General features: G+C 44.0%; 1 protein-coding gene across 4 annotated transcripts in view; it reads left to right on the top strand.

Moving 5' to 3' along the window:
* Positions 1 to 15886: 15886 nt before the first annotated feature.
* The window catches only part of Dennd1a (DENN domain containing 1A), a 473824-nt gene continuing 471768 nt past the window's right edge, over positions 15887 to 17942 (top strand). For 2 of the 4 annotated variants that reach the window (XM_021192483.1, XM_021192480.2), the window contains exon 1: positions 15887 to 16158. In XM_021192483.1, the coding sequence (XP_021048142.1) occupies positions 16142 to 16158 (17 nt within the window). In that variant the 5' untranslated portion in view covers positions 15887 to 16141. The remainder of the gene's footprint in view (positions 16159 to 17942) is intronic. The other 2 variants (XM_029536942.1, XM_029536943.1) reach the window with 2 other exon arrangements.

Below are 17942 nucleotides of genomic sequence, written 5' to 3'. Positions count from 1 at the left end.
ATTCGAAGAATCTCTGTGTTTTCTTCCTTCCTTCCTTCCTTCCTTCCTTCCTTTCTTCCTTCCTTCCTTCCTTCCTTTCTTTCTTTCTTTCTTTCTCTTTCTTTCTTTCCTTTCTTTTTCTCTTTCTCGGTTTCTCTCTGTTTCTCCCTCTCTTTCTTTCTTAAGTTTTATTTTACAAATTTTCTCTGTGTGTATGTGTCTGTGTGTGAGAGTGAGTACATGGATGAATTTACAGGAGAACTTTGGATGTCAATACCTTGTCAATACCTTCAAACAGGGTCTCCAGTTTGCCACTGAACACCTCAGGCCAGCTGGCTTGAGAGCTCCCAGGACTGGCTGTGTATGGATTCTGGGGAATGAACTCAGGCCCTCATGCCTGCTTGGCAAACACTTTACTCCCTGAGATCCTGTGTACCTTTGTTGTCTACAAAGCACAGCCTCTCTCTCCCAGGAGGAAGAGCCCTGTCTCTTCCCAGGCAGGAGCCCTTGGCTTGTTCTTGCCAGCCAGCTGTCTTGTGCTCAGTTGCCCTCCTCCCCCAGACCCTAGGAGTACTCAGCATTCTTCCTGAGAGGCCCTGCTAGCTAGGCCTAGTGGGATCCTGTGGCACCAAACTCCCAAGCTGACTGCAGACATTTGTGCTGTCAACAGAATTGCAGAGAATGCAATCCGTGTTGTTAATGAGCAGCTTGTTTGGGTAAACAAACCAGGTGAGGTGAAAAAAGTGACGCTCTCCAGCAGGAAACACGGGCGAACATTAACCAGATGGAGAGCCACACATTTCTGCACGCTTCCTAGTCTACAGGCTCTGAGCAGCACGAAGGGACATTCCTGTAGTATGTGCAAGCTGGGACTGTGCACACCTCCTGTCTGATCTGGCCCTTCCTTTCTTGGTGTAAGAGCCACCTTGTACCCAGGATCACCCTGAGTCTGACTCTGTGCCTCATGCCCTGTCCAGTCTTCACTTCATTTATCATCAGTCTTCACTGCACTATGCAAGCTATGGGTGACAGCTGGGGAAATTGAGGCTTGGAGATGAGAAAGAGCCTTGCTCAAAATCAGCTTGGCGGACTTGAATCACCACATCATCCTAATTCTTTAAGACCACGGTTGCACCAATATTTTAGAATTGTTTGCCCTCCTCTCTGCCTTCAAGCCCCTCTCCATGTAATGAAAGTCCCAGTGGCTGCTGCTCACAACTTCCTCTTTGAGACCATGGTTTTGAGGAATGTTTGGACTTTCCCCACAGAAGGAGTCCTTGTCTAACTGGCCAGGATGATAAAGCTTTCTAGAAAATTGTGCATAAGAACTCTGTCTTATGTGCATATGCACATGTGTGCATGTTCTCATGTGCACACAAGCATGTTTATCTTTGGAAAACCAGTAACTTAGAGGTATTCATAGCTCACCTCATAATAAGCTGACTATGCAATATACACAGTTAGCTGCTATCTTCCAGGATAATGACACACACATACAAACAGAGATAAGGCGACATTGTACAAACATGACTGACTTGGGTAACTGCCATGACTAAGTTTATTACCATGCAGACAGGGTCAGGAAAAGGGAGGCTCCAGCTGTAAGCTCAAACACACATGTTTCTGGCTCTCTCTGTCCACATTGTTCAAGAAAAAAAGGAAAAATACATCACATTCATATGTTAAAATGCCATGAGTTATTTCCTCCTTAGATTTTAAGGGTGAAGAGTCCATTAAATTGTCATCAGTCACATAATCAGAAGTTGGGACAGACAGTTTGGTTTGAACTACCCAGAGCACACATGTTTTGTTCTTCTCTAGTGTCTGCATGAATTTTGCCCTAGAAGCAGGACTCAATTACACTGACACTGGGTAGAGGGGCTGACTGTGAATGCAGCCACCATTCGTTACTGAGCCTTTTATAGAGATTCTGTCTTCTTCACTACAAGAAAACTCAGCCTTGGAGATGCATCCCATAACCCAAGCATGAAACATGCTGGGATTTGAATTACAATCTTTCTCATCCTGAGCTCTGGGTATTCAACCACTATATTATCCCATCTTTCCTGCTTCTGAGCAATATCACTTTTCTTGTTTGTTTGGTGTTTTTTGAGATGGACTTTTGCTAGGCAGCCTGGGATGACCTTGAGCTTCATGATCCTTCTTCCTCAGCCTCCCAAGTGTGCAGCACCATGCCCTGGCTGCCTCCCAGCTTTCCAGGGGCCACATGTACCCTGTAAGATCTCAAGGATGATCTCATTTGTCTTCAGAGAAACCCTACAGGGTAAATGCCTCTTGTTAACAGCTGAAAAGCCTAATGCTTGGGAAACAGGAAGAGACTTGCCCCAAGTCCCCCAGCTCCAATGTGGCAGGTGTGGGTGAAGGAAGGGAGCTTGTTTTCCACTCTGCCACCCAGCTAGTGACACAAGCCCAGCAGCAGCAGGGCATCCACAGGCAGCACCTTTGCTGAATTCAGAAGATCTTCACTGAGCAGCTTGGTTCCTTTCAAGTAGGTGGAAGCCTTTCCTTTGAATGAACCAATTATGTTTTAAAAAAAAGCAAAAATAATTTATGCATATTAGCTAATGAGGATGTTGTTCAGGATATTTTTAGCTGTAGAGGGAGGGAGAGGGAGGGGAGGGAGAGGATGGGAGGGAAGGAGAGAGAGAGAGAGAGAGAGAGAGAGAGAGAGAGAGAGAGAGAGAGAGAGAAAGAGAGAGAGAGAATATGAATGTGGTGAGTTTGAGTTTGAAAGCTGTGTATAAATTACTTTGGAAGAGGCAGCCTGAGAATTGGCACAGGCCCATTTCTTACCCCTTTTGGCTGTATGTAAGGGATGGGGGGTAGATTACATTCTTTCCTGCAAATGTGTGACAATGTGTATATGGTACCAACCTCTCAAGAGTATTATAAAAACTGAAACTGGCTTTTCTGTAGGCATCTAGGGATTTGTAAAAGCAGGATACTACTATTCATTAGACCCAGAAGTTCTGAAAAAAAAAAACCATGCAAATTGATAGGTCCAATTCTTCACACCCACTTCAAGGATACTGAGAAACAGCTTGATATATGCATACCCCAAAAGTACCACATTTCTGAATGATGTCACTTTTAAGATGCTTATAAGGTGGTACTATCACTAAAATGCTTTCTGTGTAAATCTAAAGACCTGAGTTTGATTCCCAGCACTCACGTAAAAATGTTGGTTACGGTAGTGGATGCCTGTAATCCCAGCACTGGGAAAGTAAAGATGAGAGGGTCCCTAGGGCTTGTGGGCCAGGCAGTCTATCTGAGTTGGTGAGCTCTACGTTTATGAGAAAATGTCTCAAAATATAAGGTAGAAAATAATTGAGGAAGACACTTGACATCTATTCTAGCCTCCACATGTACACACAAGAGCACATGCATACACATACACATACATATTCCACACAAAGAAGCAATGTGTATGAGTTTGGTGCCATAATGGTAGAGGCAGTGGGAATATCTAGGCCAATAGTATATTGATGACTAAAAAAACACTGAATTTTTGCCGCATTTGCAAAGTGGTGTTGACTTTAAAAGTTTACAAGTAGATCCTCTGGTTATTGGACTATCCAGGATAACAGAGAACCCAAGAGGCACCGTTTACAAAGTGGAGGATGGTCAGTTACAAGATAGAAGATTAATCATTGGGTATACCAGGTAGAAATGGAAACAGCCTTAAGTCAGGGGGTTCTAGAACATTTGACAAATATAATCAATAACCAAAGTAGGTTGAGGAATGTCAATTCTAGTTGGGAAGCCTATACATATCAATCCTCAGGCTGCATGGAAAACGGTATGGAAGAAAGAATGTCTGTCAGAGGAGGAAACAGCTGAGCCCAGGGCCAAGGCAGGGAACAAGCCTAAGAACTCAGGGGTTCTCTTACACGGTGTTCAGTGTGAGCCATCAGGGATAAAAGCAAGGCAAGTAAAGGGGCCACACCAGGCCAGATCCTGGGCTATATCTAAACGACACAAACCCTTATAATAGCCATTCCCCAGCATCATGCACACAGTGAATCCATGGGGAATTTCTGCTGAGTGACGAGGCCAGAAAACGGCCTGTGCAGGACACAAGAAAGTTTCTCAGCACAGAGCCTGACACGTGGAGAGAACTGGCAAATGGGTGAATGGTTTTTGACAGTTAGCCAGTTCTCTCTGGTTTTTCTTAGATTTAGCTTTTGTTCATTGATTGGTTGTTAAAAGGGGAATATATAGCCACTACCACTGAGCCATCACAAAATGCAAGGTTAATTTACTCCACATGTAGTAATATGTTTAATTTTTATATTGACCCACTGAGGAAGATACTGTTGTCTACACTTTGCAAATAAGTTACAGAATGTTTAACAGTTTTTCCAAGATTCTACATAGAGCCAGGAAGTCTGGCTCCAAAACCTATCCTCTTAGTTTCTTTAATAGCAATCAGTTTAAATCCATGGATAGGCAGTTGAAAACACTGCCAGGAAATTACATGTGCTATTTATTCTCAATGTATGTATATGTATATATACATACTATGTCAATATATATATATATATATATATATATATATATATATATATATGCCATATATGCCATTCTATATACATATACTTCTCTCTCTCTCTCTCTCTCTCTCTCTCTCTCTCTCTCTCTCTCTCTCTCACACACACACACACACACACACGACTGAACTCAGAGCTTCACATGTGTTAAGCATAGACTACCAATGAGCTATATGTTGTTTACTATTCAATGATCTCACCACTAGGATCCTAACAAGTTTATTGTTGTTATTATTGTTGTTATTGTTTTGTTTGCTTTGCTTTCTCATTGTGTAGCTCTGGCCTAGAATTCACTGTGTACATGAGCTGGCCTTCAATCAGATCTGGCTGCCTCTGTCTCTAGGATGTTGAGATTAAAGGCATGAGCCACCACAAGATCTTTGCCTGTTTTTAAATACCACAGAGGTTGCTTGGGTCTTTCTTTGTATATGGCCAGAAGTCCTGACCAGGGTGCCACCTGCTCTCCAAATCTGCCACTATTGATTTACTATGGTCAACTATACTACCTTGCAGATGCTCAATGGCTTACATCTCTCCCACTGCTCAATGATAAAGGGGGGTTGTAGTCTTGCTTCAAAGGTGAAGATGGTGCTACAGCATGTTTGACTGACTGAGCTCAAAAGCTAGCTGGATGTGATGGTGCGTGCCTTTAATCCTGCACTGAAAGGCAGGGGCAGGCTGATCTTTGTGGGTTTGAAGCCAGCCTGGTCTACGATTTCTAGGATAGTCAGAGGTAGATAGAGAAACCACACACACACACACACACACACACACACACACACACACACACACACTAAACAAACAAACAAATAAATAAGTAAATAAATGGCAAAGATCTCCATTCTAGGCTGGCAATGTGACATAGTGTAAACAGTTGGCTTGATGATCTGAGTTGAATTCCTGGGGCCCACATGGTAGAAGAAGAGAACTGACTTCACAAGTGTTCTCTCATCTCCACAAATGTGCTATAGCATGCATGCATGTTCTTTCCATTTATCCCTCAGCCAACAAATAAATGCGGTGTTGAGAGAGAGAGAGAGAGAGAGAGAGAGAGAGAGAGAGAGAGAGAGAGAAGAACCTTACTTGATACAAAAGATTTACTCACAATGACAAAAGACCTAAAAGTAAGATCTAAAACAACTCAATTCTCAGAAGAAAACAGGGGAGAAACTTCATGATACTAGATTTGGCAGTGATTTATTGAATATGACTACAAAGGCATAGACAAGAAAAGAAAAAAATAAATTGGACTACATCAAGTTCTTAAAAATAAAAGTGGGTTTTTTTTTTGTATTTTATAAAGGACTCTGTTAAAAAGTCAACCCATAGAATGAGAGAAAATACTTGCAAGCCATGTATGTCATAAGAGGGTCTTTCATATTCAGAATATAAGAAACTCTCTTATAGCTCAAACACAAAGCAAAACAGTAGCTTGGTTGGTAGAGTGCTTGCCATTTTATGTACAATAGCATGTTGGAAGCCCTAGGTTTAAATCAGCACCACATTAATGAGATATGGTTGTACATGCCTGTGAACCTAGCACATGGCAAATCATGAGGCAGGTGGTTCTCTATGAGTTTGAGGCCAGTCTGGGTGACATGAGACTCTGTCTCAGAAAAAGATAACACAAAGAAACCTAGAACAACTTTATTTACAAATGAGCAAAGAACTGAAATAGTCATTTCTTTCTCCAAAGATGATATATTTACAAATGACCAATAAATACATAAAAGATGATCCATATTACTAGTAGCAGAGAAGTGTGAATCAGAATCACAATGAGGTACCCAATTCACATAGTCTAGGAAACTCATACATGTAAAATAGAAGTGGCAAGGACTAGAGAGGATGTGAAAACATTCCAACTTTGGTGCACTGTTAAATGGTTCAACTGTTACGGCAAACAATATGTTAGCTCCTCAAAAGTTAAAAATAGAATTATTGTATGATCCAGAAATTTCACTTCTGGGTATATAACCAAAATAACTGAATGTGAGGCCCACCGACAGATTCATGAATAAATACAATGTGATATATGCGCACAGTGAAATTCTACTCAGCTTTAAGAAAGGATATGCTGACAGGATGACTGAACCTGGAAGACACCGTGCCAAGTGAAACACACCAGACACTTGATCGTACAGAAGAAAAGACCGGTTCATAAAGGTACAGAGTATAAAAATGTTTAGTGGGTACAGAGTTTCTGTTTGGGGAGATGAAGAAAGTTCTGGAGATGTAGGGTACTGATGTTTGCATCAGTTCAAAAGCACCAAATACTACTGAATGGCACACTTAAAAGTGACTAAGTCAGTCACTTTTTAACCACAGTCAGCCAATTTACCACAATTAAAAAGGCATAAAAGTAAAAATAAACAAATGCACTAACTTATTCGTGCATGTGTGTGTGTGTGTGTGTGTGTGTGTGTGTGTGTGTGTGTGTGTGTGTGTAGACGTCAGAGGACAACTTGGAGGAGTCAGTTCTCTCTTTCAACCATGTTTCTTCTACCATGTAGGGATCTCAGGGATTGAACTTAGGTTGTTAGGCTTAGTAGTAGCTACATTTGCCCTCTGATGCATTTTGCCAGCACCTCCAATGCAGTAATCCAATATACTAAGCCCAAATTTAGTAGTTTTGAAACAGATTCTCATGTATCATTAGAGAATGGGTATGTGCTACCACACCCAATTTTAAGTGGTGCTGGGGAATCAAACCTAGGACCTTTTACTTACTAGGTAAGCACTCTATCAACTGAATTATTTCCCACACCCTGATTGGTGTGTGTGTGGGTGGCGGGGGTGTGCATATATGGTTGCCAGATTGGGAGGAAAGTGACTAATAGTGGGGATGCAGTTTCTTTGGGTGGGTGGAGAAAGTATATATAACACAGTGTGTTTGTGAAAGCCAGAAGACAACTTCTGGAAATCGGTTCTCTCATTCCACCATGAGTTCAAACCTAGGTCAGGCTTCTATGGTAAACAGTAAGTCCAAACTTAAGAAAGCAGTTTTCAAATCTTGTTTTATGGACTTGTTCTTAGGGTAAGTGCCTCAAAATGAGGGATTTGAGGCCATTTATTTACACATTCAATAAATATTTATTGGCTACTGCATGCATTCTGAGATTGGTATTCAATGTTGAGATCTGGATATTGACAAAGCTAACATGATTTTTGTCTTTATCAGTTAGAAAATTTAGTAGAAATAACATTATTCTTGGTTAAATACCAAATATATAGCATGAAGTTCATATTTTTCACCATTTCATCTTTACAAGGTAGGAACCCCCTTTATAAAGAAGAAATCAAGGTTTAGAGAATTTAAGAAACTTCTTTCAAGTTTATTCAACTAGTAAGGTCTTCTTGATTCCTGAGCCTATTCCTTGAGCTACTGGTACACCCTGTCTGTGTTCTCATTTTAGGAGAGTCACAGTGTATTTGGCTAAACACAAAAGACAGAGAAATTCTAAAATTAAGAAAACCACTTAACTAGCTATGATTCTGCATTTCACAAGCTCCTTTTGGGGGAAGAGGAGCAGCACCCCTATTAATGAGCTATGGATTCTTTCTGCAGAATAGAATTGCAACACCCAAGAGAATTGAAAACATATGTCCACACAAAACTGTGTACACAAATGTTCACAGCAACATTAATTACCCATAATATCCAAAAAACCAAACCAAAACAAAACAGAAAACAACCCAAATGTCCATCTACAATATGTGGATCAACAAAATGTGGCATGGCCAGCCAAAAGACATTATTTGGCAATAAAGAAGAATTACTCACCCATGCAACGACACAGATGGATCTTGAAAACCTTACACGAAGTGCAAAAGGCTGCAGATCATGTGATTCTACCTGCTCAATGTATCTGGAATAGACCCCTCCATAGAGGCAGGATGTAGACCCTTGGTTGCCAGGTTGGGAGGCGAGTGACTACTCGTGGGGATGTGGTTTCTTTGGGTGGGTGGAAAAGTCTTCTATAATTAGGTAGTGATGATGAGATTAAACTAAAAACCACTGATGTGCACATTTTCAAATGATGATTTTGTTTCTTCTTTTGAGACAAAGTCTCAATGTGCCATCCAGGCTGGCATCAGACTTACAGCAATTCTCTGGCTTCAGCTTAAGTGCTGGAATTACAGGTGTCAGCCACTATATTCAGCTTAAAGTGATATATTTGATGATGCATTAACTACTACATCGGATTAAAAAAAAATGTACTTGAAGCAACAGACCACAGATCCCTGACTCATAGACTGTTTATTCTGCCATTTAGTGCTGTATAATTATGGTGCATGGTAGCTGCTCTGCTAACTAATACAGCTACCTAAGTCCTAAGTAGAAAACCAAAAGGAATGGTGGTTTGAGGCAAGCTTGGACACTTGGGTGCATCAGAGTATCAGTGCAGGAAGACACACTATGCTCTGGGCTTTTATCTGTTCCATTCTCATAGTGAGACTATTTTAACAACAGACTGGAAGGCAAAGTTTCCAGTCTTCTTCTCACTGGAAGTTTTTTTTTTTTTTTTTTTTTTAAATTCACTTTACAACCCGCTCACTGCCCCTCCTACCAGTTACCCCCTCCCACCACCCTTCCCTCCATCTGCCCTCCCATTCTCCTTTGAGAGGATGGACTTCCCCTCCCCTTGTGTGTCCTCCTACTTTGGCACTTCAAGTCTCTGTGGGGTTAGGTGCATCCTCTCCCACTGAGGCCAGACAAGGCAGCCCAGCTAGAAGAATATATCCTTTGAACAGGCAACTCCTTTTGAGATATCTTCAGCTCCAGCTGTTCAGGACAAACATGAAGACCAAGCTGTACATCTGCTACATATTGCAGAGCATATAGGCCCAGCCTGTGTATGTTCTTTGGTTGATGGTTCAGTCTTTGAGAGCCCCAAGGATCCAGGTTAGACGACTCTGTTGTTCTTCCTATAGATTTCCTATCTCCTTCAGGGCCCACAATCCTTCCTCCCACTCTTCCATGAGTCCCTAAGCTTCATCCAGTGTTTGGCTGTGGGTTTCTGCAACCATCTGAGTCAGCTGCTAGATGGAGCCTCTAGAGGATAGTCATGCCAGACTCCTGTCTGCAAGCATAACAGATCATCACTGATAGTATGGTGCGACACGCTACCGTCTCGCCAGCAAGAATGACGCGACACATCAGGATCCTTCTGCAGTAAAGCTTTAATGCATCTCGAGAGGGAATGCATAAGCTACTTGAAAGCGGAGACCCCGAGGTGAAAAACCCTCTCCCTTATATAGGAAATGTTCTCCGCCTAGGACGCGTAGCTCCCTGGTTGGCTGCTCACTATCGGCCCAGATGACGCCAAGAGAGAGGCAGGGTGCAAGGGATGGAAATTTACCCGGCACATGCGCAGACCGCTTGTTTACCAGTTAGAACTCCGGATGCCAGCGCCATCTTGCCATGGCGATTGTGAGGACGGCTCCCCACAGTATGGGTGCTTGCCCATGGGATAGGTCTCAAGTTGGGCCTGTTATTGGTCTACTGTCCCCTCAGTTTCTGCACCATCTCCCATCCCTGCATTTCTTGTAGATAAATTTTGGGTCAAAAGCTTTGTGAGTGGGTTGGTGTCTTTATGGCTTCACTGGGGTTACTACTTGACTATAGGAGGTGGTCTCTTCAGGTTCCATAGCCACAATGCTGTGAGTCACAGCTAAGGCCCCCCCCCCATTGATTTTTGGCCACCTCCCTTATCCCAGGTCTCTGTCACCTCTAGATGCTCCCCACCTCCTCACCCTCATCAGTTGCAGATTTCCATTCATTCTTGTGGCCATATGGCCATCTTGCCTGTCCCTCCTCAAACCTGATCCTGACATCTCACCCCCTTAAGTTAGACTCCAACCACCCAAATAACTCAATTAAAATGGGGTACAGAGCTAAACAGAGAATTTTCAACAGATGAATCTCAAATGGCTGAGAAACACTTAAATGTTCAAAGTCCTTAGTCCTTAGTCATCATTGAAATGCAAATATCAAAACAACTCTGAGATTTCATCTTACATTGGTTAGAATGGCTAAAATAAAAAATTCAAGTGATAGCACATGCTGGTGAGGATGTGGAGCAACAGAACATTCCTCCATTGCTGGTAGGACTGCAAACTTGTTCAACCACTGTAGAAATCAATTTGACGGTCTCCAAGAAAACTGGGAATAATTCTACCTCAAGACACACCTATTACCCAAAAGATGCTCTACCATTCCACAAAGACATTTGCTCAACTATGTTCATAGAAACTTTATTTGTAATAGCCAGAAACTAAAAACAACCCAGATGTCCCTCAACTGAAGAATGGATAAAGAAAATGTGTTACTTTCAGCTATTAAATTGAATACTATTCAGCTATTAAAAACAAAGACATCATGAATTTTGCAGGCAAATGGACTTGAGAATACCATCCTGAGTGAGGTAACCCAGACTCAAAAGGATATGCATGGTATGAGCTCACATATAAGTGATATTAGCCATAAAATACAGGATACCTATGCTACACTCCACAGACCCAAGAAGCTAAACAACCAAGCAGGGATGCTTGAATCTCACTTAGAAGGGGGTATAAAATAGTCACGGGAGGCAGACGGAGGGAATGGGGGCATTCACTGGAAGATTTTGATTCTGACAATTGATTATGCCATGTACTTGGCAGGGAGATCTCATTTTATGTGAATGACATCAGATACACGAACCATAGAGTACAATGAGTCATTAAATTATAGAATTTTGGAAATGAAAATTACTTTGGGAAGAGATTGTGGCCTGATCCTTCTGCTTTGAGTGTGAGGAAACAGACTTGGAAAAATGCAGTGTCCTGTCCAATGTCATAAAACCAAACGTAGCCAACACTGGTTGTCTTGCAATATCTGCCTGCCCCTTGTTTCTCGGAAATGCTAATCCTGTCTTCAGCTGTGCACATGACTGTCTGGAATAAAGTCCATATTTCCCAGCAAGATGAGGTTTCATGACTAAGTTTTGGGCTAAGTGGTGTGAGCACTTGTGAGTGGTGTGGGAAATATGTTTACAGGTCAGAGTTTGGGGTGGATGTGTTCTTGCTTCTGGGTTTTGCAGATTGACATCTTCAAGTTCAAGTAGCCAGCCTGGGCAACCAAGTGGAGATGTGTTTGTAAATCAGAAAGAGAGCAGCAAGATGGAGTTCTAGAGCTTTGATGATATGATATGGAATTGTCACCTTAGCTCTGCAATTTTCATTTCTACTCCTTACAGGAAAGAGAAACGAGTTTCTATTTTTGTTTCAGTTACTGTTATTTCTGATTTTTATACTTTACAGTTGAGTTGAATCGAAACTGACAGAATATAACCAGTAAAGGAAGGTTAGGGATTTTGGATTCCTGAACCCAAGTATAGAACTATTATGCTTCTGTGTGAGCATGTGCCCACATTTGTGTGTATGCTGGGGCACATCTTGTGTGTGTGTGTGTGTGTGTGTGTGTGTGTGTAGGTTAAAGGGAAACCTCAGATGGTATTCCTCAGGCACCATCCACCTTTTCCTTGAGGCAAGGTCTCTAATGGCCTAGAACTTATATAGCTCTAGGGAACCACCTCTTTCTGCCTTCCCAGTACTGGGATTACATGTACATAACTATGCCTGACTTTTTTTCCCCTCTTAAACATGGATTCTGGCAATCAAACTCAGCTTCTCATGCTTGCAAAGAAAACACTTTAGTAATTGAACTCTCTTCCCAGTCCTTATTATGCTTACTACTATTAATAACTAACAAATGTGAGGGCTAGGGATATAATAGGACTAGAGTGCTTACAAGCACAAGGCCCAGCAAAGGAAGATAAACATTAAGCTGTGCTAAGAGTTTGTACATACTAGTTGCCAATATTTTTTGGGTGCTTACTACATGCTAGTCACTAATTTAATTTTTATGTTCACTACAGGATATTCTCATCACTCACATTTTACAAAGAACTGAGATAGAACTTGTCCAAGCTCACCTATGTTCTAAGAGGTAGATGTGAGATTTGAACCCAGGCAGCCTGGTTCCAGGTCCTGCAGTGTTAGCTCCTTCATTACCATCTGTCTTATGATTTCAGCTCCTCCTCATCCTCTCTTCCCATTTTACAGAGGAGGAAGTGGAGGAAGTGGAAACAGACTATTGCCCAATCATTTGCTTAAATTCACAGTGCAGCAACAGCATTACAGACCAGACTCCTAACTCCCACTCTATGTTCTTTCCCTGGACCACCCTGCTGTCTAGAAGCCACCTGGGCAGATACATAAGCCCCACCCTTTGCCTCTCCTTCCAACATACAACACACATATATACACACACACAACCACCCAGTAGGCATTCAGACATTTTTGTGGCCAGGTTGGCTACAACCTTCTTTGAAAAGCAGCCAGCTTTTGCCCTCCACCAAATAACTTTGTTTTATTTATAGTCTCCTGCACAGAGCTTTTGAACTGACTGCTCATTCCAGAGAAGATCTTGATAACAACTGCTCCTTGGAGAGGTTTCATAGAAAACAAGGTGAGTAAACACATGGAGCCCTTGCCTGTCTAGCAGAACATTGCTCCTGGGGGTGTTTATAAGTCTGTGTTGGTGTCTGGGTGCAAAGACTTTGAATTCAAAATGGCAGTTTGGACATTTCATTTTTATTTTTTTAATTCAAAAAGGTTCACCCTTTACCTTCAACAACCTCAAGGCATAGACAAAAGGGAGATGGTGTTTTTATCCAGGAGGTAACTCCCAAAGAAGGAGTTTTTCTACTATTCATTGTGCTTTTTTTGCTCCCTGCCTGGCTGTTAGCCTGGGATGTTACTGTAGCAACTGAGATGAGAGTTGGAGGGGGGCACTTTATGGATTTATAAAGTTTACAATGATGGAAGGGATGAACAACATTTTAGAAGAGAAAATTGAAAGAGGCAAGGAAGAAAGAGAAAAGGCCCAGGACCAAAAGGGACCCGCAGGCTGGTAGTGTCTTCTGACTCGTGTCCAAAAGTTCCACCTCAAGAGTGTCTAGGTCTATCACGTGACTGGAATTATTAGCACTGACATTGACCCCCTTGGCTTCACTCGCTGTCACTTGTATCACCTGGGGACTATGCCTTAGTTTCCTCTTTGCCAATGGGAGGAAAATTTCCAGGACCATCATGAGGATTGGCATGAGCCAGTCCTGGGAAATACTATGCCTAATTCATGAAGGGCATGCACTCGTGCCTTCACTAAATGGATCTATCATTATTGCTTCCGTTGTGGCCCCTCCAGGCCTAGAAGACATGAAACCGCAGTTCATGAAAGTGAGTCTCTCCAGGGTCTGTCAGGGACAGGCAGCAGGTTGATGTTCCTGGCTCTCAAATATTTTCTTTTTTTGTTAATTTCTGCCAGGGACTGTTGTGATCAGAGGAGGTTTCAGTAGTGGAGTCCTCGTAATGACCAATAAAGGAAGGAGGGGCCCTTGCTGAGCCACCCTTCAGTACCTCTATTAGTCCTGCTTTCCTTGTGATGAAATGTCTGATTAAAGCAAGTGAAGCAAGCCAAGGGCAGGTGAGGTGGCTCATGCCTTTAAGGCCAGCAGCACTCAGGAAGCAGAGGCAGGTATGTCTCTGTGTTTGTTCTGAGCCAACCAAGGCTGGGTAGCTGAATAGTGAGGCTTTGTGGTGGCATACACCTTTAATCCCAGCACTTGGGAGGCAGAGGCAGGCAGATTTCTGAGTTCGTAGGCCAGCCTGGTCTACAGAGTGAGTTCCAGGTCAGCCAGGGCTACACAGAGAAACCCTGTCTTGAAAAACCAAAACCAAACCAAACCAAAACCAAAACCAAAAAACAACCAAACCAAACATACACACACACACACATACACACAACCCCAACAACAACAACAAAACAAAATAAAAAACAATGTAGGGTTTAATTTGGCTCACAGTTTGAGGGTACAGTACAGTTTAGCACGGTAGAAGGAGAAGACATGACAGCAGGAAAGTGAGGCTACTAGTCACAATGACCGAATCCAGTCAGGACGCACAGAGAGAGATGAATGTTGCCTTCCCTGTCCTTTTAAGTCAGCCCATGGAAGAGGCCACCCTCCTGAATTAATCTGGAACCCCCCTCAGATATTTCCAGAATTTTCTCACTTAGGTGATTGGTTGTAGAATCTGGTCCTCACAGCAAAATAGCCGCCATCTTCACATCAGCTGTGCCTGCTTGCAGAAGATCCTCAGGAGCAGGCCTGTTGGCTGTGTTTCTCAGAGGAGACACCACCCAGTCCTCCCAGCCATTTGTATGCAATCTACTCTAATTGCACATTCCTCTGGGCCCAGGGAGGTGCTGGAGTACAGATTGTAGTAGATTATAGGAGGTTAACTAAAGAAAACTGTATATATGTCTACAGGAAGCTTTCAGTCATAGAAGGGTAATTTTTTATTTTATTTTATTTTATTTTATTTTATTTTATTTTATTTTATTTTATTTTATTTTAATTTTTTGGTTTTTCAGGACAAGAGTTTCTCGTGTAGCCCTGGCTCTCCTGGAAGTCCAGGCTAGCCTCAAATTCACAGAGATCCACTAGCCTCTGCTACCCAAATGCTGGGATTAAAGAAATGAGCCATGGTGGGGGTGGGGTGGGGGGGGGACGGTGTGCACTTTCTAATGCAGCTGCTTCAGAGTCACCCACACTCCTGTAAGCAACTCCCACTCATGCTGTCTAAGAAAGTCCAATAAAGTCATTGGTTCCACAGGTTTAACATTTGGACCGACGCATCCTCAGCACCTGGCATGCAGTTCTATGGTACCCCATTTCCTGGGATGGGCCCGCTTTTCTCCCAAGCTCCCACTTACGGAGGTATTAAAAAAACAAAAACCAAAAACAAACAAAAAAACCTCAACTCTTTAAAGCTAAACCTCCATGGTCTGTGAACTTCATTTTTCAAATTCGGGAAACCAGAACCCTGAAGCCTGACTCAGTGAAACTGGAGTCATTGTGAGTTCCTGAGTTAAAGCATGCCAGAGGGGAGGACAACCAATTGTTTCCCTCCAATTCAGAAACCCCTGAATTTTAGCCTGTCAAGAATTCTCCACTTGAGGAGTGGATGAAGGCTTCTATAGTGGCCTCTGGGGACACGATGGAAGTTCCTTCTGGGCGCTTTGGGTGGATTCTGATGTAAAGCAGTGGGACAAAGGTCCCTAGGTCTCTTCTCAGAGAAGTCGCAGGCCTTTCAGGTAGACCACTGTCCAGCTGCGCGCTTCCCGCCCCCGCTCCCGGGGCCAGCCTCACGCGAGTGGACTACACTTCCCAGCAGCCCCCGCGGTCAGCGGCGCGGGCGGGAGGGGGCGGCGGTGTGAGAGACGGAGGGGGCGGCGCGCGCCGGGTACGCGCGCCGGCGACCATGGCGCTCGCCCGGCTGGAGCGAGTACTTTAACCCCGGGAGGCGACCGCAGCTGCGGCGGCCCGGGAGCGAGCCTCGAGCGGGCGGGCCCCTGCCTGAGGGAAGGGAGGAAGGGGCGGGGAGAGCGCCGGAGGGAGGCCGGTCGGCCGCGGGCGGGCGGGCAGTGCAGTGCAGCGCAGCGCCGAGCGGGGCCCGCGGGTCCATGAGGAGGCCCCGGGACCATGGGCTCCAGGATCAAGTGAGTGCGGCCGGGCGGAGCCGGGCGCGGGGGAGGCGAGGCTGGGCTGGAGCTGCAGGCCCGTGGGCCGCGCTCGGGGGACTTGTTGCCCGGACCGGAGGGGCGCCCCGCGTGGAGGCGTCAAGCGGGGAGGGGGACGGTTGCCATGGCGATGCGGGAAGGCTCGGGGACGGGGTGCGCGCGGGGTGGAGGGGCGCGGATGATCAGATGCCCCCCTCCTCACCTGAGGGCGGGAACTGCTGACGCGGGGGCTCCCTAGGCGGGATGTACGGAGCCCCAGAAAACTGTCAAGGCGGCTGCAGGGAGGGGGGAGGTCTCCGGAAGCGAGTCCTCATCAGGGTGTGTTTGGGGGGCGACCCCGAGAGTTGGCAGGTCCTGAGAGGTTGCAGCCTGTCTGCGTGAGGCCTGTAACCATTCCAGAAGTGGTGTGAGGTTCTTAGAGGGAGGGGGCTTCTGGAACATTTCAGGCCTGGATGGCCTGCCCGGGAAGGCGCTTTGCCTTTGCTGTCTCTTCCTCTTATCTGAGTCTGCACACAAGCCAGGGCCAGAGGCTATGGAGGAAGACACCCTTAGCTGTCATTGAGCACCTGATTTTGAAAAGGTTTTGCAATCCAGTCAGACACATTCCCTTACTCTTTCTCCATTTGCTTGGAATCCCTGGTTGAGGCTTGGTTTTCTCGTGAAAATGTTGATACTTGTAACTTCAGGACCCAGCGAAACCTTGGAAGTTGACTTTGGGAAGTGCAACTTTTCTGTGGTCCAATCTGGGTGGTGTTGCTTTGGTCTCTTCTATCTCCCCTCCCAGCTAAGACCGCTTCTGGCCACTCCCTTCCTCAGCCCTTAGATGCTCTTCTCTCTCTCTCTCTCTCTCTAATCATTAGCAAATGTTCACTTTTTCTCTGTGACTAATAGAATTGCTTAAGGACATTGAAAAACAAAGTTGACAGCATAGGCTTTTCTGGAAAACAGCATTCATAAGACACCATAAACCCTCTTATAGGAAAGTCCGTGGAATGTGATTATTTCAGCATTTTGAGAATTGTATTAGGGAAGTTTGAAAGAGGAAGGGCCTCAAGGGCAAAAATCTAATAATTATTCAAACATTGCTTCGCACGTCCAAGTGATGCACGTGCAGTGTGACCCTTGCCCAGCTGTTCAGTTTCTTCAGCGGTTAGAGTTCTCATTTACAAAAGGTGTCTTGTAAGTTTTGCAGAAATCCTGTGACACCTGCTGAATGAAATTAGAAAAGTTTGCTCATGAAAATGGATGTGGAAGCATAAGAAGACCTTTATTTTATTTTTATAGAAAAGGGAGGGGGTTTAGAATATAACACAAACAAGAGTTTGAGAATCCTGGGGAGGCAAAGTGATTTAGTTTGTGAACTATTGGGATTAAAAAAGGAGTTCCAGGCTAAATTCCACCCTTCGGGTAAGAGTTGTGAACTTGGAATTTCAGCAGCACGTAGAAACACTTTCTGGAAGTCACCTCAGAGTTGCAGAGAAAGCACTAGGATGTGTCTTACCTTTCTTGTTCCAGAGAAGTTCAGAGACTTGCTGGACTGGAGGCATCAAGTACTTGAGTGAACATTAAAATAGAACAAGTTCAGATGACTAGCTGTCATTTGTTCTCACTCTTGACAGTAGCAGGTTGACAAGTTTGTTTTGTAAGTGTGTTTGGTGGAATGCATCACTGTACTTATTATCTGAGCACTTGAGTAAGGGAATTTACCAAAGCATGAAATTGCATTAAGTGTGAAATTAGTATGAAGAATGGCCTTATTAATC

This window comes from Mus pahari, chromosome 3, assembly GCF_900095145.1.
Source record: "Mus pahari chromosome 3, PAHARI_EIJ_v1.1, whole genome shotgun sequence".
Lineage (NCBI taxonomy): Eukaryota > Metazoa > Chordata > Mammalia > Rodentia > Muridae > Mus > Mus pahari.
This window is presented reverse-complemented; position numbering and strand designations above follow the sequence as displayed.